General features: G+C 40.2%; 1 protein-coding gene across 1 annotated transcript in view; it reads left to right on the top strand.

The window, feature by feature from the left end:
- Positions 1–25,013, top strand: part of LOC126236690 (N-sulphoglucosamine sulphohydrolase) — a 107,761-nt gene that overhangs the window by 58,639 nt on the left and 24,109 nt on the right. Inside the window, exons 7-8 of the mRNA XM_049946182.1 lie at positions 3,849–4,049; positions 4,859–5,028. Coding sequence (XP_049802139.1) covers positions 3,849–4,049; positions 4,859–5,028 — 371 coding nt within the window. The remainder of the gene's footprint in view (positions 1–3,848; positions 4,050–4,858; positions 5,029–25,013) is intronic.

Below are 25,013 nucleotides of genomic sequence, written 5' to 3'. Positions count from 1 at the left end.
TATGGTTTAGGATAACTTTTGACGAAAAATTAAACTGATATCTAATGGTAAACATTAAATGAGTAAACTACAGTACCTTCAGTGATCACTGAAGGTACTGTAGTTTACTCATTTAATGTTTACCATTAGATATCAGTTTAATTTTTTGTCAAAAGTTATCCTAAACCATATTCTGAAATAGTGTCTCGTTTCTCTACTAGGCAGTGCCACAAGTTCCTCCAAAAATCGTAACACAACACACACACAAATGTAATACTTACTAATGTAAATCCACCCGATGATGGAGGTTTAAACCTTCGAAACGCGTCGTGGAAATGAATAAAACGGTGACTGGTAACAGTGAACTTATTGTTTCATTTAATTAACTGGCAGTGTGTTTGGTGTGTGCTCATGGTGTATCTTGCCCGGGTGGTGGAGGATCAGACACCACCATATCTGAGTCATCAGGCCATCATTGAGTGCCTCTTCTGTGCTGCCTTGCTGGACTTCACCTCCGGCCTGTCTGCAAGATCACAGATCATCCAGGGCTCTCACTTGATGGATGTGATCTACGATCATCCAGGTCTCTCATCTGACTGGATGTCATTTATGATTGTCCAGGGCTCTCGCCTTGATGGACTTCAGCACTGCTGATCATCCAGGGCTCATGACTTGGTGGACATCATCTTTGGCTGTCCAGGGCCACTATTTTGCTGGATGCATCTTCATCCATCCAGGACTGTCATCCTCCTCAATGCATCTCCCACCGTCTATGACCACCATCTCACTGTATACATCTCCAACTGTCCTGGATTGCCATCTTGCTGTACAACATCTCACTAGACACTGACTCTGACAGCCCAGGACTGTTGTCTCACTGGATGCTGTCTCCAACTGTGCAGGAATGCCCTCTCACTGGACACCATCTTGGACCTTGACTGCTGCTCGCCCTCAAGCTCCTACCACTGTTGGCTGACCAAGGACCCACATACTACAGCTGTGTTATTGTATTTTGTTTCAGTAGCCTCAGTAAAAGCACAGCTATTCTCTGCTAACTGTGCATCTCATTTGCAGCACATTGCTCCTCCCTTCATAAAAACAAAAGAGTCTGTTACTGTTCTCAAATGGCAGGCACAGATGTGAAGTGGTTACAATGTGCTTCATCCACATAGAGCAGTTCTCCTTTATAGTGGTCAGATGCGGTTGACTGGAATCTTGATATGAAGTGCGCCTGCCTTCACATTCCCATGCAGCCCAACATCAGGATGTTGTCTTATACAAATCCCCACAAATCTGGATATTTCATGATTCAACCAGCTGGCCAAATGGAAACCCACAGTGAGGTCCCTTTCAAACTATGTCAGGTGTTGGTAATTCTGTCTCATATCAGTATGCAGCATATCCCAGTTTTCCACAGTGATCACTAAAAATCTCCCACTGTTCATATTCCTTACACCCCCACCAGACCCAGTAACAACTAAACACAAACAACACTAATAAACCCTGATGGCCATTCTATCTGTCAAAAATAATTGGAGCTCCAATCATTTGCATATCCACCAATGGTATGTATGTGTATGAAGTTACATTAATATTTGATTACTTTTTTGTCAGGCACTGTATAATGTAATTTCATATCCTTACTGCCCCACATACATAAAAATGCAACAGAATTTGGTCTATCACAGTTGCATTCCTAAGCGTATGATGATGATTTTTTTTCATGACCATTTGATTGGTTGAGGCCTGTCATATTGGGGATAGTCTTCTCCATGTGAACTGCAGGAATAGCAGGAAGATGTTTGCCATTGTGAAGTAATACAACTTTAAACTAAGCTTGGAGGAGTCTTTAGATAACCTCCAATTAGTTGAATCCTGATTTAGATTCAAATATTTCATCAAGCCATTAATGTAACAGCAAACAGCAAGATTGTTTTTCTTCCGAAAAATGGGAATCAGGTCCCTGTGAACATGTCAATACTGTGAGACCCTGACATCAAGTTGGAAAATATTCCATTGTTGTAGTCTTGACCCTAGAAGTTCTGCATTCTCCTTCAACAAATCAAGGTCTCAAAAGAAAGCACTTAATTCCACTTGACTCAGTCTTTTCAATTTACCATATTTTTTTTTTTTTTTTTATCAAAATAAGATTCATGGAATGTGGAAGTCTTGTTGGATTCTTCTTATTCCACACTATCTTCATTTTCTGCATAAGGCTCATAACTTTTTGGTGGGAAAGGAACCAATAAATTACCTGAATGTGGAATAGGTTGAATAGTGGATGGAACATTAGCGTATTGAACTGTTTCTAATTTCTTCATTGACAACCCTGCATTTACAGGTGTAGTCAAGCAGAAACTGCAATTATCTCTATGGTTTTTAGACCAATGCCAAGCCATAGGCACTACAAAAGCCAAAGATCATTTTTTAAATTATTTTTCAGCTATTCTCATAGTTTAACTGAACAAGAGTTGCAACATATATGTGGAATCATGATTTATCTTGGTCCCTTGCCTTCAGATCAAAATAATGCTGATAGGCAATCTCTACAACAGGTGTCAGATTGCATTTAAGATGTTATTTTACCACAAATGCAACCAAACTTAGTCACTGAATTGGCACATTTTCGTAGCATTTTAATTTAACAAATTCTACACTTGAAAGGTGCTAGAAAACCGAAACTGCAATGTCAACAATATGAAATTCCCAGACACAACAACAGTACTAACGTTTATACCCTACAAACATCTGGAGAACATTGTGTTTTGTCATTTAATGGGTGTGAGAACTTTAAAAAATTTATGCAAACTAAAAATGTAAATCTGGAAAAAAAAAATGGCATGTCATTGTATCTGCGAAGTAAGAGCTAATCAGTCATTTTATGGTAATGTCTGAATGCAGCAAATGAAAATAAATAAGAATAAGCTATTTTTTAGACTGAAATATTTTCATTCTTGATCAGTGTTATTTATAAAAAGTGAGACGTAATATATAGCAGGTTACATTAATTTTCATGTACAAAATCACATTGTTGGGTTCTTTATTGTTTATGGTTTTACATTTTATTTTTTATATTTTATTATTTGTGTCAAATTTTCTGTAACAAATAGCCATTGGAACCAACGGTGAGATATTTTGTAAAGAAGACAAAATACCTTTTATGTATTATGCATGGTGACAGGCACAAGAATCTGTACGGTTATGAGTGTTTTCCATTTGTAAAGTGTAAGTGCCATGTATTTGAGAGCTGCAGTATTTATGAAACATAATGCTACCTGATAGTTGCACTTCTGTATTGTACTTCTATAGTTAGAAAACCTATTTATTACCAACAATATTATGAAAAAGAAAGTTGCCACTCACCATATAGCGGAGATGCTGAGTCACAATTAGGCACAACAGAAAGATTGTCACAATTAAAGCTTTCAGCCATTAAGGCCTTCGTCAACAATAGATGGCACACACACACACACACACACACACACACACACACACACACACACACATGACTGCAGTCTCAGGCAAATGGCCGAAAGCTTTAATTGTGAGAGTCTTTTATTGTGCCTATATGCAACTCAGCGTCTCCGCTATATGGTGAGTAGCAACTTTCCTTTTCATAATATAGTTACATTCCACCCTGGATTTTCCATTGTTTGACTATTTATTAGTAAGTGTTACAAGCCATATAGTAATTGATATGGGCAGTGCTTAATTTGTGGTGGTAGGTGCCAGTATGCTGCACCAGTATCTCTGAAGAAAAAAAAGTGTTAAAATAATGTTTTAAGATGTCTAACCCCCTTTTTTACAAATCAAACACTAGGTATGGGTCATTAACAAGTTTAATATACTATATTACTTTATTTCCACAGGTATGGCAGAACCACTGCTGATCAGATCTCCAAATCCTGGAGACAGAAAAAATGAAGTTACATATAAAATGTCAAGTCTGTTGGATATAACTCCAACAATTCTTGACTGGTTTGGAGTTAGCCATTGTGATGAGAATAATAATGATATTTCTTGCCATTCACAGTTCACTGGGCAATCACTGCTGCCCCTTCTCCATGCAGGTTAGTTTTTATCTGTTAAACTAAGCAAAGTCTGTAACTTATGGTAATCATAAATGGATAAAAGATGTATGTACCACAACCAATCACAATGTTTAAGATTATTGATCTTATGACATTAATTAATTAACAAAGTGTTTTGAGCCACTTGGGCTCATCATCAGGCATCAAGGCAAAGAAATAATTTAAATATTATTTATGATACAAATATTATCAGCTAGATTATTACTGATTTCTTGAGCTGCCGGAGTCTTAAATAAGTCCAGAGCATATGCTAGTGACTTATTGCATTCATGTTCCTTGGCTGATGTGGTGGTTGAGCATCTGTCCTAATTTCTGTAGCATTTATTGCACTGATTTTGGTCTTCTTTCACATTATTCAATGTTTTTAAAGTGAGGCTAACTCACCTTGTACCAGCACATTATTTTTATATTCCTTCAGTGCAGAGACCCCTGTTTCCTTCTCATATAGAATTTACAGCAAGTTCAGATGTAGTGATGATGGAATGACTTCGTATTGAAAGAAATTGTGGAATAGTGAATTGTCTCTTTCTGGACATCACATGAGTTCTTATTATAGATTGTAGTCTACTTCATCTTTCTCCTACTTCATTTCACAATATAAAACTCTGTTCTACAGATACAGATATTTGCATCCTGCATTTACCTGTAGCCTTGTCTCCTGTTAGAAGAGAGATAAGTGTAAAAATCTTTATCAACTTTGTATATTCCTCACGGTTACTTAGTGTGCATAGAGTCATCCATTGTTATGAATTTTATTCATGTAAATATATTATATTTGTTTTCTCCAGAGCCACCAGAAACTGACAGACTCATTTTTGCAAGTCATTCACATCATGAAGTCACCATGTATTATCCAATGAGGGCAGTGCGGACTAAGCGGTATAAACTGATACATAATATGAACTACAAGATGCCATTTCCAATTGATCAAGATTTCTATTTATCACCAACATTCCAGGTTTGTATAAAGCATTCAGGGCACTATATTCCTGCTGAGGATTAATATTTTACTCTTTAGCACATGTTGATTATTTGTGTATATGCACTTGGGCTTCTCACCATATAGATGGTGTCACAGACAGGAACAAGAAAAGACTGCAATGGAAAATCCAGGATGGAATAATGACAATTTTATAAAGGGATAGCTGCTACTCACCATATAGCAGAGAGCTGAGTCGCATATGGGCACAACAAAATGACTGTCAAAGAAAGCTTTTGGCCAAACAAACCTTCATTGGGGGGGTGAAAAAAAAAAAAAAAAAAAAAAAACACCACACATACACACACACACACACACATACACACACACACACACACACACACACAGAGAGAATCAGACAAAAAACACACACACACACAGATATATATATGTATGTGTGTGTCTGCCTGTGTCTTAAGGTAAGTCTTTCTGCTCCCGGAATTGGAAAGACTCCTTACCCTCTCCCTTAAAACCCACATCCTTTCGTCTTTCCCTCTCCTTCCCTCACTCCTGATGAAGCAACCAGGGGTTGCGAAAGCTTGAATATTTGTGTGTGTGTTTGTTATTGTGTCTATCAACATACCAGTGCTCCACAAACACAACTCACACATGCAGGACCACAGTCTCTGGCTGCCAAGCCCAGACTGGCCTTGGCAGCTGGTCATGTGTGTGTGAGTTACATTTGCACATGTACGTGTGTTTTGTCAAATTCTGATGAAGACCTGTGTGGCCAAAAGCTTTGCTTGACAGTCCTTTTGTTGTGCCTATCTGCGACTCAGCTTCTCTGCTGCATTATGAGCAGGAAATACCCTTTTCAGAACACTGTCAAAAAGACTGCTATACATTTAAGCTTTTAGCCAAAAGGTTTTCTTCTAAAGTAGGAAACATGCATACTTACATTTATGCAAGCACAGCTAATTTATACATCACATGACCACTGCCTCTAGTCACTGAGGCTGGACTGTGAGTAACTGCACCCAATGGAGAAGCAATCTGTGGGTGGTGGGGGTAAGGAGGCGGCTAGGGCAGGGAGGGGGGGGGGGAATGTAGCAGGATAGGGCTAGGGGAGAGTGCACTGTTGCTTGTGGGAGCATACAGGGACATGGTGGGGACAGGGTAAGGCTGTGCAGTTGGGTGTGTGAGGAGGGAGTGGGGACTGAGGTGGAGGAGAGCAGAAAAGGAGAGGAGTAGAGGAGGGGAAAAGGACTAGTGGGTACGTTTGTGGAATAGAAGGCTGTGTAATGGTAGAGCTGGGAAGGGGATAGGTAGATGAAGGACAGTGACTAGTGATGGTTGAGAACTGGGGATGTAGGATACATTGACGCTTTCTTGGATGACAAGAGACAGTGCTGTGTTGGGTTGCATGACACACGTCTCTTCCAGTTGACTCATATGTTGTGTGTGCAGCCGATCCTCTCCTTTGGGTCATCAGCTACATCACTCTCACCGTTTAATTCTTCTCTGAAGACTGTATCAGGTTAAAGGGAATAATATTAACCAACTCTCTATTCTTGAAATAAATCATGTACTTGTAGAATCTTTGCAGTTCAACAACAATATATTTTCAACTCTCATCCCCAAAGTAACAATTATTCTGTACAAGCTCCAGCAAGCCAATTGGTTTCAAGACAAATGTCATAATCGACAAAACACCCATACAATTACATATGTGCTGCCCCATGCAGAGCCAAGACATGAAGTAAGAGTCTGTATACAATACACACTTCATCTGTCTATGTAATAATCCTCAAGACACCACAAACAATGGAACATTATACAAACACTCTTTGACTTTTTGATATAAATTCCAAAGCGCTGCTGGTTACCACTTGTCAGGGCCGCTCGTCTGACGCATCTCCTGGCTTCTCGTGACAGCTGTCCCTCTTGCACACACAGATATGTGTGGTGCAGTAAAAAGGCTCTCTCACCCTCATCATTAAAATATCAGGTGTTCAAGACGGTGGAGAGCCGAGTGTTTCTAGAATTTACCCCAAAATTCTTGAAGCGCTACAATTGTGGGGAGAGTTCCCAATTGTGCAGTCCAGAAAAGCTGGTGCTGACAGAAGGGATCCAGATGGAGAGACTTTTAAGCAGTCATTACAGATAAGCATGTTGTGTTGGGCAGCATGTCCAGCAACTTGGTGTCCAGTTGTCTCTTGGCCACAGTTTGATGGTGGCCGTTAATGTAGAGAGAGAACTTGTTGGTTGTCATATCCATGTAGAAGCAGCACAGTGGTTGCAGTTTAGTTCATGTATCACATGACCACTTTCACAGGTATCCCCGACTTTGATGGGATAGGTGATCCATGTGACCAGACTAGAATAGGTGATGTTGGGAGGATATATGGGACAGGTCTTTCGTTTAGGGCTCTGAGCCATGAAGCAAGGGGTTTGGAACAGAGGTAGAGTAGGGATGGACAAGGATATTATGTTGGTTTGGTGGGTGGCAGAATACCATTCTGGGAGGTGTGGGAAGAATAGTGGGTGGGATATTCCTCATTTCAGGGCATGATGAGAGGTAGTCACAACCCTGACAGAGAATATAATTCATCGAGTTACCTTCCATTAGGAACATGGGTGCACTGAATGACTGTGATATGACTTTCAAATGATAGAGCACTGCAATCAGTCATCCTTTTCTTGGAGGTTTTATTCAGCAGCTCTAGATTTTGACTAGTGCCTAGCCATTATCAGTGCTCCATTTCATAGCATCAATGCATGTTCTAGTATGTTAGCCCCCTTTTTTTCAGGCTAGTACAGCAGTCTTGAATGAACTGTGGCAGAAACCCAAACAACAGGGGACTAATGAACTAGAACATGCATTGATACTACAGAATGGTACATTGATAATGGCTAGGCACTAGCTGAAATCTAGAGTTGCTGAATAAAACCTGCAAGAAACGAATAACTAATTGCTATGCTCTATCATTTGAAAGAATGTAATTCAGTTGCTCCAGTCCTGGGTGCTACAGAGTCACGAGAGGAGTGCTCCTTTGTGGCCAGATATTGGGAATGTGGGGAGTGGTAGGTGGCTGGAGAGACAAGGCACAGGAAATCTGTTTCTGTCCCTAAAACGAGGAAGAATCAGCAATGATCAACAGAATGAGGATGCAGAAGGCAATGGAAACCACTGTATTAATGACACATAATATTTATCCACATGACATGTGGCCTGTAATTGAAAAGTGCCGTGATGATCTCTCTGTAGGCAAAAGATTCCAGACTAGTCCTTCATTCAGATCTCTATAAGAGATTGCCAGGGGGAGGTGACAATGAGAAAAAGATTAAGTAACCAACAAAATAGGAATGTTCTACGAGTCAGGATGTGGAACGTCAAAGTTTGCTGAGGAGAGGGGGAAAGAGAAATATTGTTGGGAAACTAGTTGGGGACGAAGTTGATTGGCATGTCACAGAACCTCCTGGTCTGGAAGCTGCATCCTGAAGACTTTCTGGTCCCAGTTCTGGATAATTGTTCCTGTAATCCAAGTTGTTTGCCGGCCAGATCCTGTTACAAACACCAGGGTGCCAGGGTGGAACTTGGAAGTGGGCAGTGGTGGAGCTGGCCATGACATCTGCATGAGCAGGCTCAAGAGGGTTTGGGGTTGCTGCCCATGGAGAATTTCTGCTGCTGGATCTTTGTCGCTCATGGACGTGGATCTATAGCTGCTAAAAAAACAGAGAGAGTTAGTGATGCCTCGGTGGAGTGATCCTGGAGGTATTTCTTCATATGAAATTTTTGAAAGTGCGGACCATCCTCTCAGCTTCTCCATTACATTCCAGATGGAAGAGGGGTGTTGGAAAGTGGCAAATGCCATGGTGGGCACAGAAAGCATGAAACTCCTCGCTACAAAATTGTGGACCATTGTCAGTTATGAGCACTTCCGGCAGACCTTCAACCGCAAAAATTTTTTCTTGGGCTGTGATGGTGGTGCTTGACATGGCATTGCATCAGACAATGTATGGAAATCCAGAGTAAGTGTCAACGACTATCAAGAAGTTAAGCACAGGCCCAGCAAAATCAAAATGTAACTGTTTCCAAGAGTAAGCACATGGTGGCCAAAAAGCAAATGAATGTCATGGGACTGCCTGCTGGCTTTGGCAGGATGTACATGTTCAGGTGAGTTGTTTAATCTCCTAGTTCATGCCCAGCCAGTAAGAGAACCTATGAGTGAGACAGGAGTTTCATTCGGGATAACCCCCCCCCCCCCTCCGCCCCCCAGTGACCATGGTGCAATAGTCACAGAATAGTCACAGGACATGCTGATGTAAAGAATGAGGAATGACTACCCATGTGTGTCCCTTGTCAGAAATGAGCAGAATTAGTCAATCAATCATCATGAGCTGATGGCAGACACTAAAGAACTTACAGAATGCAGTGGAAGCCCTGGGGGTTGCCGTTCAGGCCACCCATGAAGTATGTTATTGCAGACTTGTTAGAGGACCTCATTGTTACCAGTTCCTTCTGCTTCCCTGGGAGCTGGTAACACCAAAGAATCCATTGGTGCCTTATGCTTCTTCGTTGATGTGAAAACACAGAATGTTTTCTTTGTCAAACTCTGGATCACGACCCCATGGAAGGTGGCAGAGGACATCAGCATTTGCATGCTTAGTTGTTTTGCAGAAGTGAATCTCATACTGGTAGCATGCCAAAAATAAAGTCCAGCTGTGGAGGTAGTGGGCAGTCTGGTCTGGAATTTTTGCTGCTTGATTGAATAAGGAGATCAGTGGTTTATGACCCATGATGAGGCGACACTTACACGAGTAGTGCCATACACAAAAGCATGGAATTTCTTTAATGTGAAGATGATGGCCAGAAATTCATTTTCTACTTGGGAGTACCTGTATTGTGTGTCAGTCAATATTTTTGATGCATAGGGCAAAGGGTGTGCAGAGCCATCTGCTTCCCTGTGTCACATTTGTTGCAATAACTATCTGCTTTGTTGGATCAAATCGTGTAAGGCATGGGGCCATCAACAACTGGAATTTCAATCAATGGAAGGAATACTCACAAGCTGGTGTCCACTGGAAAGGCACCCCTTTTTACATAATTGGGACAAGGGGGTAGTGTCTGTTGCTGCTGTGGGTAAGAACTTTCCGCAGTATGATAACTTCTCCAGAAAGGAATGAAGCTGTGTAAGCAAAAGGAATGAAGCTGCATAAGCGTTGCTGTTCTGGGGAGTTTGATAATGGTTTCAACATGTTTGTCCAGTGGACAAATGCCAGAGCTGGAAATGATGTGGCTGAGGTACTCAGTCTCAGGTTGAAAAATTAACTTTTTCTTTTCTGCATTTTAGGCAAGCCTCCCTTAAGACACTAAATAAAGATTTCAGATTGAGAAGGTGTTCATCTGTGGTACCCCCTGTGACAATGATGTCATCTAAATAGTTAATACACTAATTCACTTTGAGTACCAATTGTTCCAAAAACCATTGAAAAATGGCGGTGGTACTTGCTAACCAAACATTAGGCATTTCAAACTGTACAATCCATATGGCATATTAACAGTAAGAAACTGTTGACTTTTGCATCAAGAGGAAGTTGGAGGTATGCACCTGATAGGTATATTTTAGAGAAGAAGTTTCCACCTTTTAATTTGGACCATAATTCTTCCTGTTTTGGAATGGGGTATGTCTCAGTCCCTGATCGAATGTTGACGGTTACTTTAAAATTGCCGCACAGATGGATCTTCCCCGATGGCTTTTGCACTATGACTAATGGGGTAGCCCATTGACTAGAAGGAATAGGTTGTACAACTCCAGTTGCAGTTAGGTGATCCAACTCTTCCTTTGTTTGAGAACTAATGGAACACCACAGGCTGGAAAGTACCATTACCATGCACTACATGTCAGTGCGATGTGCACCTGAAAATCCTCAAGTTCTGGGGTGAACAGGTTCTCATAATCCTTGCAATGTCTCTCTAGGTCTGAGTACAGAACATCTTTGGAGACTAAATTCACAGAATTTTCTATTGAAAATCCAAATTTCTGAAAAGAGTCCAAACAAGTTTTCAGCTGAATCACTTAATGACTAAGAAGGTAATGTGGTGGGTGACATTATATGTCATTGCCAGTTCGACTTGACCACATACTGAAATGGTATGTTTATTACACGCTATTAGTTGTCTCTTTGTTTTTTGCAAGGAGGAGCGTCAAGTTTTAAATAGATAGCATAATTCAGGATGCTCGTGGTTGCACTGTGTCTACTTGTAATTGAACTGGTTTCTCTGTAATTTTAACTTCTACGAAAAGCTTATTGGAGATTTCTTGATGGTGTATAGCAACTACCACATTAACATCCATCTGTTTGAGAGGAGTTTTTCTTGCCTGATGGAACTTGTGACATACAGAGCTAAATGGCTGCTGGAAGAACATTTTTGGCAGTAGGCCCATCTGTCAGGATAGTCTTTGGATTGATGTTTTTTAAACATTGGATAATGGTATGGCATCCCACCTGTACTGTTGCTATGTCCAAGTTGCCACTGATGTGGCCATTGGCTTCTGGATCAGATAGGTTTACATTAATAGTTGTTACATCAACCCATAACTCTTGCTTCTTGCGTGCTGCTCATTTGATTCTGAAGCTTTGTGCTAAGTCCAAAACTTTCCCTAATGATGGGTCTTTGAGTTGAAGTGCCTCATGCCAGAAATCCCTATCTGGAGTACTTCGGACGATCATGTCACTGATCGCTTCTTCTGCATAAAACTCCTTACTTTTAGGGGTATGAAATGACTTTTCTGCCCTACGCCTTGCAACTCCACAGCTCATTCTCTATGAGTCTGGTTTGGCTCGTTCTGCATTGGTAAAAGGCTACCCAGGATGAAATAACATGGGTGTGCTGCTGGCAATACTTAGACAGCAATGAGCAAATATTTGAAAAGGTGAGCTATGAAGGTTTAGATGAGTGGGCCAGTTTGTACAGCAGTAAGTAAATGTCAGGTTTTGACCAAGATGAAAACAAAGATTTCATGAGGATGGCATCAGTTAAGTTGAATACATGGAAATGCTCCAGTAATCTTGATTCATAGGCTTTACAACCCTCCAGTAAGCCTTGAAGAAGTGGTTGGAGGGTGATCAGTAGCAGCTTCTGGTTCTCATCCTTCTGATGAATAAGTTGCATGAGTACAGCTTCCAATGTAGATACTGCTGACTTGTCACTGTTTTATTGTGTTATAACCAAGAATAACTCAATGAATATATCATGGCTCCACAGTTTGTTAGCACAACACTGATACAAATAATTCCGTCCCCAAATGCAAAGTAGCAAGTGAAAAATAATATAAATTGATGGTGGTTGTACCAACATTCAGGAAGTGCAAGTGGAATGTGGAATTACAGTGAAAATCACAAGTCCATTGTCTAGTAAGCTTAGTGAATGTGGAAGTCCAAGTCCAATATGGCAGTCAGATTTAAGTCCAGAGTGCAGCCAAGCCAACATCGAGGAGAATGTGTACTGGTCCAAGAGACCAAATGGTCCATGGCAATGTAACTCTTCCGAGTTGTGGAGCAAAACACAGCAATGAGAACTGGCTTGTAGACGTTGGTGGCAGCATTAAATAAGGCTCCAAGCAGCTGAAGTCACTATATATTCTTGGCGATCAGTCAGTGTGTGTTTTGGGTTGCCAATCCCTGTGGCTTGAAGGATGCTTGCATGAAGATAGCCTGTGATGCCAGCAATGGGCCATGCATGGAGAAGTACAGCCAAAGATGAGTTTCTCGGGCGCGAGTAATGGAGCATGCTGCTGCATGGTGTGGATATCACAAATTCAGTATAAGTAGGAAGATAGGGCAGAGAGTGAGTTACTGTGAACAGTTCAGTGATAGGGTTGTTCACCCCAGAATCATCAGCAACTTAACACCACCAACAATAGTTTGGTTATACATGCCAATGTTGCAAGCAGAAGATGAAGAGGTAGAGAAAGCATCAAAAGGATAATTCAGTTTATAAAGGGAGATGGAAATCTAACACTCATGGGAGACTAGAATGTGGTTGTAGGTGCAGAAGTAGAAGAAAGGGTTATGGGAGAATGTGGGTCTGGTAGTGGGAAAGAGAGAGGAGAAAGGCTAATTAAGTTGTGCAATAAATTTCAACTAATAACAGAGAATACTCTGTTTAAGAATCACAAAAGGAGGAGGTATACTTGGAAAATGCTAGGAGAAACAGGAAGATTCCAGTTAGATTATATTAGGGTCAGGCAGAGATTCCAAAATCAAATATTGGAGTGTAAGGCGTACCCAGGAGGTATAAACTCAGGTCACAATTTAGTAATGCTGAAGAGTAGTCTGAAGTTTAAGAAACTAGTCAGGAAGAATCTATGTGCAAAGAACTAGGTTATGGAAGTACTAAGGAATGAGAGAAAACACTTGAAGTTCTCTGAGACTATAGGTACTTTGATGACAAGTAGATCTGCAGGCAGTTCAGTTGAAGAGGAGTGGACATCCCTAAAAAGGGCAGTAACAGAATTTGGAAACAAAAACACAGGTACAAGAAAGGTAACTGTGAAGAAACTGTGGGTAACAGAAGAAATACTTCAGTTGATTAACAAAGAAAAGGAAGTACAAAAGTGTTCAGGGAATTAAGGAATCCATAAGTACAACTCACTTAGGAATGAAATAAACCAGAAGTGCAGGGAAGACAAGATGAAATGCCTACATGAAAAATATGAAGAAATAAAAAAATGATTGTTAGGACTGACTCAGCATATAGAAAAGTGAAATTAAACAAAAGGGTGGTAACATTAAGAGTGCAATAGGAGTTCCACCGTTAAATGCAAAGTAGAGAATGGATCCATGGAAATATTACATTGAAAGCCCCTGTTAGGGGGAGGCCTTGTTTGGTGATGTGATAGAAGAAGAAACAGGAGTCAACAGGAAAAAGATCGGTGAGCTAATATTACAGTCAGAATTTAAAAGAATGTTGGATGACTTAAGATCAAGTAAGACAGAAGGGATTGATAACATTCCATCAGAATTTCTAAAATCATTGGGGCAAGTGGCAACTGGCTTCTCGCATTTGTGTGTAGCACATATGAAATTGGCAATGTACCATCAGACTTTCAAAAAAACATCGTCTATATAAATGTGAAGGCAGCAAAAGCTGGTGAGTGCACAAATTATCACACAATCAGCTGAATAGCTCATGCATCCATGTTGGTAACAAGAATAATACACAGAAGAATGGAAAAGAAAATTGAGGACCTGTTAGATGATGATCAGTTTGGCTTTAGGAAAGGAAAAGGCACCAGAGAGGCAGTTCTGATATTGCAATCAATAATGGAAGCAAGACTGAACTGCCAGGTTAGCCGAGAGCGCTAATGCGGTGCTTCCTGGACTCGGGTAGGCGCGCCGGCCCCGGATCGAATCCGCCCAGCAGATTAACGATGTGGGCCGATGTGTCGGCCAGCCTGGATGTGGTTTTTAGGCGGTTTTCCACATCCTGCTAGGTAAATACTGGGCTGGTCCCCACACCCTGCCTCAGTTACACGACACGCAGACATTTGTAACACTTTCACACTATTTCATGGTTTACACTAGATGCGGACAGCTTGGGTACACTGATTCCATCCTGGGGGGTATGGGGTGGCAGCAGAAAGGGCATCTGGCCACCCCTTTAAATTAACCTACCAAATCCATTGTAACCACGCTGACCCTGTGGACATTGCAGGACAAAGGTGCAAGTGAAAGAAAGAAAGAATGGAAGCAAGACTAAAGAAAAATCAAGACACGTTCATAGGATCTGTTGACCTGGAAAAACCATTTGATGGTATAAAATGGTGTAAGAGGTTGTAAATTCTGGGAAAACAGTGGTAAGCTATAGGGAAAGATGGGTAATATACCATATACACAAGAATCAAGAGGGAATACTGAGACTGGAAAGCCCTGAACAAAGTACTCAGATTAAAAAGGGTGTAAGACAAGGATGTAGTCTTTTGCCCTTAGTTTCAAGCTATACATCGAAGAAGCAACGACAGATGTAAAAGGAAGGTTCATGAGTGGGCTTAAAATATGAGGTGAAAGGATATCAATCAGAAGGGCATTGAGAACATTAAGTTTGCCATCTTTATCTACTTCTTGGTAAACTGGATGTTTTCATGGATGGAATTCACATGTTTTAAGAAATTCTGTAGTTTTTGGGTCCATGTAACCAAATGATGAAAGTATCATCAACGAACTGAAAGAAACAGACAGGTATCAGATCAGTAGTTTCCGGTGTTCCAGTCTTGAAGTATTCCATGAAAAATTTGCTGAAACTGGCGAGAGAGAGCTGCCCTCAGCTATGCCAAGAGTATGTTCATAGTATTGTCAGTTGAAAACAAAATAAGTCTGTGTCAGAACATATTGAAAAACCTATGTCAGTTCAGAGCTGAACTTCTCGCTCATTAGTTTTATGGAGTCATCCAAAGGTACTCAAGTGAAAAGTGACACAACATCAAAGCTGACCATAATTTTGCAATGATGCAGCCTTAGCTCTTTCGGCCAGCATATAGAATCACTGGAGTTTTGTATGTGATGTGTCAACTTATCAACATGGTGATCCAAGAGATAAGAGAAATTCTTTGCCCATGGATATATTGGTGCCCCAATGTTGTTCACTATTGGTCATATGCCTTCCTCTTTTTCCTTTTCTTCTCTGAATGTGTGAAGTGCTGTCCTTTCTGTTTCAAGATGTTGCCTCGTGATGGAGCTGAGCTGGTGAGAATTCTGCAGGTTTCCAATGAATTTCCTGTGTTCTATCTCTTGGTACTCATTGGATAGCCTGCTCCACAGTGCTCACAATCTCTGTGATTGGAAGATATGTATATGTTGGTGCAAAATTCAGCTCTCTCTCCAGTGTTGCTGTTAGTGCATCATCCAGTGATTTTCATGTGAGATTGATCACAGTGAACCTATTGTTTGCATCTTCTTGCAACTGCTCAGCTGGAAATGGAGAAAACTTTGCAATATGTATCTCAGTTGATTTCTTGTATGTCCAATCTGACTGGGCCCAGATGACTCTATCAACCCACTCCCATGAATCTGCAGAGAGTATAGAGATAATCTGCAGATGAAGTATCAAGAACTCTCTGGCATTACCATTGAACTGTCATTGAGTGAAGCAGATCCTTTCCCTGACCGGGGCAGATTGAAGGTCATTCCTACAGTCACCAAAGTGGTGCCTCACACACATACCCTTGCAGCTAACCACATAAAATGAAGAGCCAGTCTGGTCTTGGTCAGGATAAGGATTCGCTTCACTCAATGAGAGCTCAATATTAGCACCAGAAAGCTCTTAATGCTTCCTTTGCAGGTATCCTCTATACTCTCTGCAGATTCATGGAAATGTGTCAATGGTGCAGCTGGGCCCAACTGGATTTGATGCACAAGAAACCACCTGAGAGACAAATCACCAAGTTTTCTCAGTTTCCAGCTATGCAGTCAAAAGAAGATGCTGTTATCAGTATCATGGGAACACCAATGGATGGCGCAGCAAAGGCACTACTGGAGAATGGACCGAATGAATGTTGAGCCAACACCTATATCTCTTCCATCCCAGCCGGCCGCGGTGGTCTCGCGGTTCTAGGCGCTCAGTCCGGAACCACGCAACTGCTACGGTCGCAGGTTCGAATCCTGCCTCGGGCATGGGTGTGTGTGATGTCCTTAGGTTAGTTAGGTTTAAGTAGTTCTAAGTTCTAGGGGACTGATGACCACAGATGTTAAGTCCCATAGTGCTCAGAGCCATTTTTTCTTCCATCCACTGAGATTGTGAACACTGGAGCAGGCTATCCAAGGATCAGGAAACCTGGAAAATTCTAAACAACCAGGTCCACCATGAAGCAACATCTCCAAAACTGAGAGGACAGCACTTCACATCCTCAGAGAAGACACAGAAATTGTTTTCCTTCCAGCCAATAAGAGAAATGCTGTGGTTCTCCTCCACTGCAACTACTATGAGCTAGAGCCTCTGGGTGATCCAGCATACATGAAAATATCAGCAGATTCAACCAAGAAAATGCAGGAAATCACTTCTTCCCTCTTAAAGAATGGGGTGCTCACTGATGACATCACCAAATCACTTTACCATCACACTGCTGTACAACCCAAATTGTAGGGCCTGTCAAAGACCCACACAGAAGGCATGTGACCAATAGTGAACAAAATTAGGGCACCAACATATTCCTTGGTGAGGCATCTGGCTTATCTCTTGGGCCCTCACATTGGAAAATCCCCACACATATGATATTCAAGTAAATTCATCTGCTGACTATAGAAGCTAAGGCTCTGGGAGTCTGACATGATGATCAGCTTTGATGTCATCTCACTTTTCACTTCAGTCCCTCTGGAAGACTTCATAAAATGAATCAGTGAAAAGTTCGGCCCTGAGATGATGTAGTGCTTTAGACATGTTCTGCCATTCTTATGCTGTTTTCAATGGACAGTACCATGAGCAGATCCTTGGTGCCAGTTGTAGCAAATCTGTTTGTGGAGTACTTCAAGGACAGAGCACTGGAAACTACTGAACTACAACCTACTTGTTTCTTTCAGTATGTTGATGACACTTTTGTCATTTGGCTACATAGACCCAAAAAAACTACATAATTTCTTAGAACATCTGAGATCCATACATAGTCATAGTTCAGCATAGGCCCAATGGCTCCCTTGCCCACAATGTATACTGTTAGCCAATTCTAACGGGTTTTTATCTCCTTGTCTCCAGCTGCAACTATCCCTCACAGAAGAAACGTGAGCTTAACATGCTAGTACACAGGGCATTTCCATCTCAGACAAAGTCTGAGTGCAGAGCTACAGCACCTGGAATCTGTGTTCAACAAGAATGGATATAGCACCAACAGATATGGATAGATCTGCAGTGCAAGAGTCCCAAGAACAAGACAGAAGATTAAAACACAGGAGTAGAAGATAATAAGACTGCTTTCATACCACTTGCAGACAATATATCATCAAATATTGGAAGACTACTGCAAAACACCATATAATGCCAGTTTCCTGCCCACCAGCCAAAACATAAGCTTTATTAGGAACAATGAAAGATGATCTGGGTCTCAAAATAATAATAATAATAATAATAAACCCCGTGGAGGCCCGGGAAAAGAATAGGCCTCCGGTATGTTCTGCCAGTCGTAAAAGGCGACGAAAAGAACAAACCACTAATAGGGCTAACCCCCCTTTTAGTGTGATTACTTGGTTCAGGACAGAACTAAAGAAGCCTCGGACAAGCGCCGTCATGGTCGGGGACGGCGCTTGAACCCTATGCCCGCCCACAATGGTAATGACACTGCTAGCCAACTGGAAAATGATTTAAATCCAAATAGAGGTGTTTTGCAGGATATGCTTCCTGCAACCACCCTAGAAGGAAAACAAAGACAGAGGATGAGATGGTCAGATGAAGTTAATCGACACCTCATGTTCTGTTATTACCAAGCAACAAACCTAGGAACCAACACAACTGGATACAGATCACAAGTATACACAACATTTATTACCAGATACCCAGAATTAAAATTTTTAACAGAACAACGTCTAGCTGATCAGATTCGTGTAATAATAAAAAATAACAGGATACCCCAGTCAGAATTAGAAAACATCAAACAACAAGTACAACAAATACTGGAACAAAATAATGTGCAATTAGAAGAAGAAGAAAATACAGTAATGGACTCAAACATCCCAGAGCAAACAAACAAAGAACAACACGCATCAATTAAACAATCAGAGGAAAATGAAATTTTAAGACAGCCACCAGCACGAGCACAAATAGAACACGAAGTGACACACATGTTAGATATAGAAGAAAAATTTCAGTTGACATATATAGAATACAAAGACACAAATACAGACATTAGACCATTCTTGCATAGACCACCAAATAGCCCACAAGTCGAAACAACAATAAAAACTATCAACACAATCATACACAACAAAATAAATGAATACACAACTATGGAAGAGTTACAACTACTGGTTTATGTAGGAGCACTCACTACACTAAATATACACACTAGGCAGATATCAGAACCAACCAACACACAGAAGAAACCCACAAAACCAGCATGGCAACACAGGCTACAGATCAGAATAGAAAAACTGAGAAAAGACATCGGACAGTTAACACAATTTATAAGAAATGAAATATCAGACAAAAAACGAAAAAGGTTAGGTAAAATCTCACAACAAGAAGCAATAGAGCAATTAGATGAAAAGAAGCAAAAATTACAAGCTTTGGTGAAACGACTTAGAAGATACAAAAAAAGTGAAAATAGAAGGAAACAAAACCAAACATTCAACACAAACCAAAAGAAATTTTACCAAACAATAGATAACACACACATAAAAATAGACAATCCACCAAACATAAGAGACATGGAACACTTCTGGAGCAGCATATGGTCAAACCCGGTACAACATAACAGGCATGCACGGTGGATACAAGCAGAAACAGATACATACAAGATGATACCACAAATGCCTGAAGTGATAATTTTGCAACATGAAGTCACCCGAGCAATTAATTCTACGCACAATTGGAAAGCCCCTGGAAATGATAAAATAGCAAATTTCTGGCTAAAGAAGTTCACCTCAACACATTCACATCTAACTAAATTATTTAACAGTTACATTGCAGACCCATACATATTCCCTGATACACTTACACATGGAATAACTTATCTGAAACCTAAAGATCAAGCAGACACAGCAAACCCAGCTAAATATCGCCCCATAACATGCCTACCAACAATCTACAAAATATTAACTTCAGTCATTACACAGAAATTAATGACACATACAACACAGAACAAAATTATAAATGAAGAACAAAAAGGCTGCTGCAAAGGAGCGCGAGGATGTAAAGAGCAACTGATAATAGATGCAGAGGTGACATATCAAGCTAAAACTAAACAAAGGTCTCTACACTACGCATACATTGATTACCAAAAAGCTTTTGATAGTGTACCCCACTCATGGTTACTACAAATATTGGAAATATACAAAGTAGATCCTAAATTGATACAGTTCCTAAACATAGTAATGGTAAAACTGGAAAACCACACTTAATATCCAAACAAATTCAGATAATATCACATCACAGCCAATACAGATTAAGCGTGGAATATACCAAGGAGACTCATTAAGTCCTTTCTGGTTCTGCCTTGCTCTGAACCCACTATCCAACATGCTAAATAATACAAATTATGGATACAATATTACTGGAACATACCCACACAAAATCACACATTTGCTATACATGGATGATCTAAAACTACTGGCAGCAACAAATCAACAACTCAACCAATTACTAAAGATAACAGAAGTATTCAGCAATGATATAAGTATGGCTTTTGGAACAGACAAATGTAAGAAAAATAGCATAGTCAAGGGAAAACACACTAAACAAGAAGATTACATATTGGATAACCACAGCGACTGCATAGAAGCGATGGAAAAAAACGGATGCCTATAAATATCTAGGATACAGACAAAAAATAGGAATAGATAATACAAATATTAAAGAAGAACTAAAAGAAAAATATAGACAAAGACTAACAAAAATACTGAAAACAGAATTGACAGCAAGAAACAAGACCAAAGCTATAAATACTTATGCCATACCAATATTGACCTACTCATTTGGAGTAGTGAAATGGAGTAACACAGACCTAGAAGCACTCAATACACTTACACGATCACAATGCCATAAATATAGAATACATCACATACATTCAGCAACAGAAAGATTCACATTAAGCAGAAAGGAAGGAGGAAGGGGATTTATCGATATAAAAAACCTACATTATGGACAGGTAGACAATTTAAGAAAATTCTTTATAGAACGAGCAGAAACTAGCAAAATACACAAAGCAATCACTCATATAAATACATCGGCTACACCACTACAATTTCATAACCACCTCTACAACCCGTTAGACCACATAACATCAACAGATACGAAGAAAGTAAATTGGAAAAAGAAAACACTTCATGGCAAGCACCCGTATCATCTAACACAGCCACACATCAATCAAGACGCATCCAACACATGGCTAAGAAAAGGCAATATATACAGTGAGACAGAAGGATTCATGATTGCAATACAGGATCAAACAATAAACACCAGGTATTACAGCAAGCATATTATTAAAGATCCCAATACCACAACAGATAAATGCAGACTTTGTAAACAACAAATAGAAACAGTAGATCACATCACAAGCGGATGTACAATACTAGCAAATACAGAATACCCCAGAAGACATGACAATGTCGCAAAAATAATACATCAACAGCTTGCCTTACAACATAAACTTTTAAAACAACAAGTTCCTACATACAAGTATGCACCACAAAATGTACTGGAGAATGATGAATACAAATTATACTGGAACAGAACCATTATAACAGATAAAACAACGCCACATAACAAACCTGACATCATACTCACCAATAAAAAGAAGAAATTAACACAACTAATCGAAATATCCATACCCAATACAACAAATATACAAAAGAAAACAGGAGAAAAAATTGAAAAATACATCCAACTGGCTGAGGAAGTCAAAGAAATGTGGCATCAGGATAAAGTTGACATCATACCAATTATACTATCAACTACAGGAGGCATACCACACAATATCCACCAGTACATCAATGCAATAGAGCTACATCCAAACGTATATATACAACTACAGAAATCAGTAATTATTGATACATGTTCAATTACCCTAAAGTTCCTAAATGCAATATAACACATACCGTACAGTTAAAAGGAAGTGACACCTGATCAAGGTCCGCGTCACTTTTCATTTTTAACCAGACTTAACGTCTGAGAAAGTAAAGAATAATAATAAAAATGGTGGTGTATCGAGTTCTGTGTTAATGCAGAAAGACTTACACTGGACAAATGACAGGAACAACTGAAGAGCTTAATGTATAAATGTGAGTGTCACACCTGTTTACTGCAGCCCACCAAGTCTGCAGTAGCAGACTGCTGCATTGAAAATGGACATGAAATGAACTACCAGAGAACAAGAGTCCTGGCCACCACTAATAAATTTTGGGACTGCATTTTCAAAGAAGGAATTGAAATTTGTGTGACTGATAATTTAAGCAACAGGGACACTGGATTCCATCTGAGCAAGGTACTGGAGGCAATATTATGCTCCATCAAAGCAAAATGTGACACCTGGATTTGAGATGCAACAGGGACAGTGGGCAGAATGCAATTGGTACTCTCCCCTCCACTGTGGCAGCTACACGTGGCCCCACAACAATGTATGGTGTGGGGCTGGAGCAGAAGGTATGAATACCATGAGCCCACAGCAGACACTTCATTCCATCAGCAGCACCTGATGACGGCGGAATGGTTGTCTGCTGAAATATCATTGGCTTTCGACAATTTGACATGACAGAACACCCAAGAACCATGGAAAAAAATTAACTCTTCTTTTTTGTGACCTTGTCCTGTATCTTCAGGGGCCTAGGAAGTTAATCCAGATTTGACTGTGATAGTGACAGAGGGTGTTCAGGTGGCTTTTGGTCACAGTCCCTCGCCCAAGAGACAAAATTTGTATACCCCATCGGTCTGTGTTTAATGTTATCTCATGTGAAAGAGTGAAGAAGTTTACAAAATGTTTGTGAGTGATGTAATTGAAGAAGGACTTGGGTATCAACCTAATATGACCTAGCTGGATGTGGTAAATCATCTAAAAGCCACAGCCAGGCAGGCCGTCATACAATGGCCCTTGTCGCTAATCCTCAATCCTCGATGCAGATTCAGTCCGGGGTAGGTACAGATCCTCAAATCCTGGAAGTGGCATGCTGACACATGTAACTATCCAAGTGGGTCAGTGATGACATATTCACTATTAGTAGTAATGCTTTTGTAATGTTATAATGGGTACTTGCATATTCAAGAAAACAGAAAGTTTCAAATTTAAGAAACTATTCAACATTGTATGTTTTCTTACATATTTTTTTAATGGAATGTGCAAATGTCTGCTAAAGTTCTTAATTATTGTGATTATTAACATTTACAGAGATTTCAGTGCGAAAGTTACATTATTTGATACAACCACATACCTTGAAAACCATGTTAAAGATTATTAACCACTGAACTGTTTACAATTTGAATAACTGTAACAACAATAGGTAGCGTTTTTCTATTCAGTAATTTTGTGATCTGCATATGTAAACTGTATTACATTGGTACATTATTATCTTCTTGGATTTGAAATTATTGTTTGAAACAGAATGGAAACGTGTGTACACAGAATTACAAATTATCCAGTTTCATGATCTTGCAAATGAAATAGTATACCCAACTTGATGATTTACAGAACATTCAATTGTTCCAAATAGCATTTTGATGATGAATAAGAACTGTGAAAGGAATAAAAACAATTGTGAGTATAAAATAAAACAATAGAAGATACAATGTCTGGAATAATTCATGAAAGATCTTGTATCACATGCTCCTGTACAAAATCTAAGGATCTTACATTATATGAATGTCTTCCCATAGTGCATCTTGCTAGGCATTTATAAATTATCTGCTATTATTACTCCTCCCACAATCTTTAAAATGCTAAATAGATTCTTAACAACATATATGTTGACACAAAGACAATTTACTTAAAATTACTACATGGTCATTACATTCTCATATGCTAAGGGAGAGTAGATTGCCAACTTTTATTACTGGGAGTTAGTACTATTTTTGTGATATTTTAAGTAACTGAAACTGAAGTTGAGTTTTTTGATATGGCACAATCCCGATTTTATGTCCGGCTGAGATGCATTATACACTATGTTATCAATAGTATTCGGACACCCCCATAAATATACATTTTTCATATTAGGTGCATTGTGCTGCCACCTACTGCCAGGTACTCCATATCAGCAACCTTAGTCATAATTAGACGTTGTGAGAGAGCAGAATGGGGTGCTCCGTGGAACTCATGGACTTCGAATGTGATCAGGTGATTGGGTGTCACTTGTGTCATATGTCTGTATGTGAGATTTCCACACTCCTAAACATCCCTAGGTCCACTGTTTCCAATGTGATAGTGAAGTGGAAACGTGAAGGGACACATACAGCACAAAATTGTATGGGCCGACCTCGTCTGTTTACTGACAGAGACTGCTGGCAGTTGAAGAGGGTTGTAATGTATAATAGACATACATTTATCCAAACCATCACACAGAAATTCCAAACTGCATCAGGATCAACTGGAAGTACTATGACAGTTAGGTGGGACGTGAGAAAACTTGGACTTCTTAGTCAAGTGGCTGCTTATAAGCCCCACATCTTGCCAGTAAATGCCAAACAACTCTTCGCTTGGTGTAAGGAGCATAAACATTGGACGATTGAATAGTGGAAAAATGTTGTGTGGAGTGACAAATCATGGCACACAATGTGGCGATCCGATGGCAGTGTGTGGGTATGGCGAATATCCGGTGAACGTCATCTGCCAGCGTGTGTAGTGCCAACTGTAAAATTCGGAGGCAGTGGTGTCACGGTGTGGTCGTGTTTTTCATGGAGGTGGCTTGCACCCCTTATTGTTTTGCATGGCTCATCACAGCAAAGGGCTACATTGATGTTTTAAGCACTTTCTTGCTTCCCACTGTTGAAGAGCAATTTAGGGATGGCAATTACATCATTCAACACAATCGAGCACCTGCTCATAATGCACGGCCTGAGGCGGAGTGGTTACATGACAATAACATCCCTGTAGAGCATTGGCCTGCACAGAGTCCTAACCTGAATCCTACAGAACACCTTTGTGATGTTCTTGAATGCCAACTTCGTGACAGGCCTCACTTACCTACATTGATACCTCACCTCAGTGCAGCACTCTGTGAAGAATGGGCTGCCATTCCCCAAGAAACCTTCCAGCACCTGATTGAGTGTATGGCACCTGATTGAACGTATGCCTGTGAGAGTGGAAGCTGTCATCAAGGCTAAGGGTTGGCCA

This window comes from Schistocerca nitens, chromosome 2, assembly GCF_023898315.1.
Source record: "Schistocerca nitens isolate TAMUIC-IGC-003100 chromosome 2, iqSchNite1.1, whole genome shotgun sequence".
NCBI classification, from domain to species: domain Eukaryota; kingdom Metazoa; phylum Arthropoda; class Insecta; order Orthoptera; family Acrididae; genus Schistocerca; species Schistocerca nitens.
This window is presented reverse-complemented; position numbering and strand designations above follow the sequence as displayed.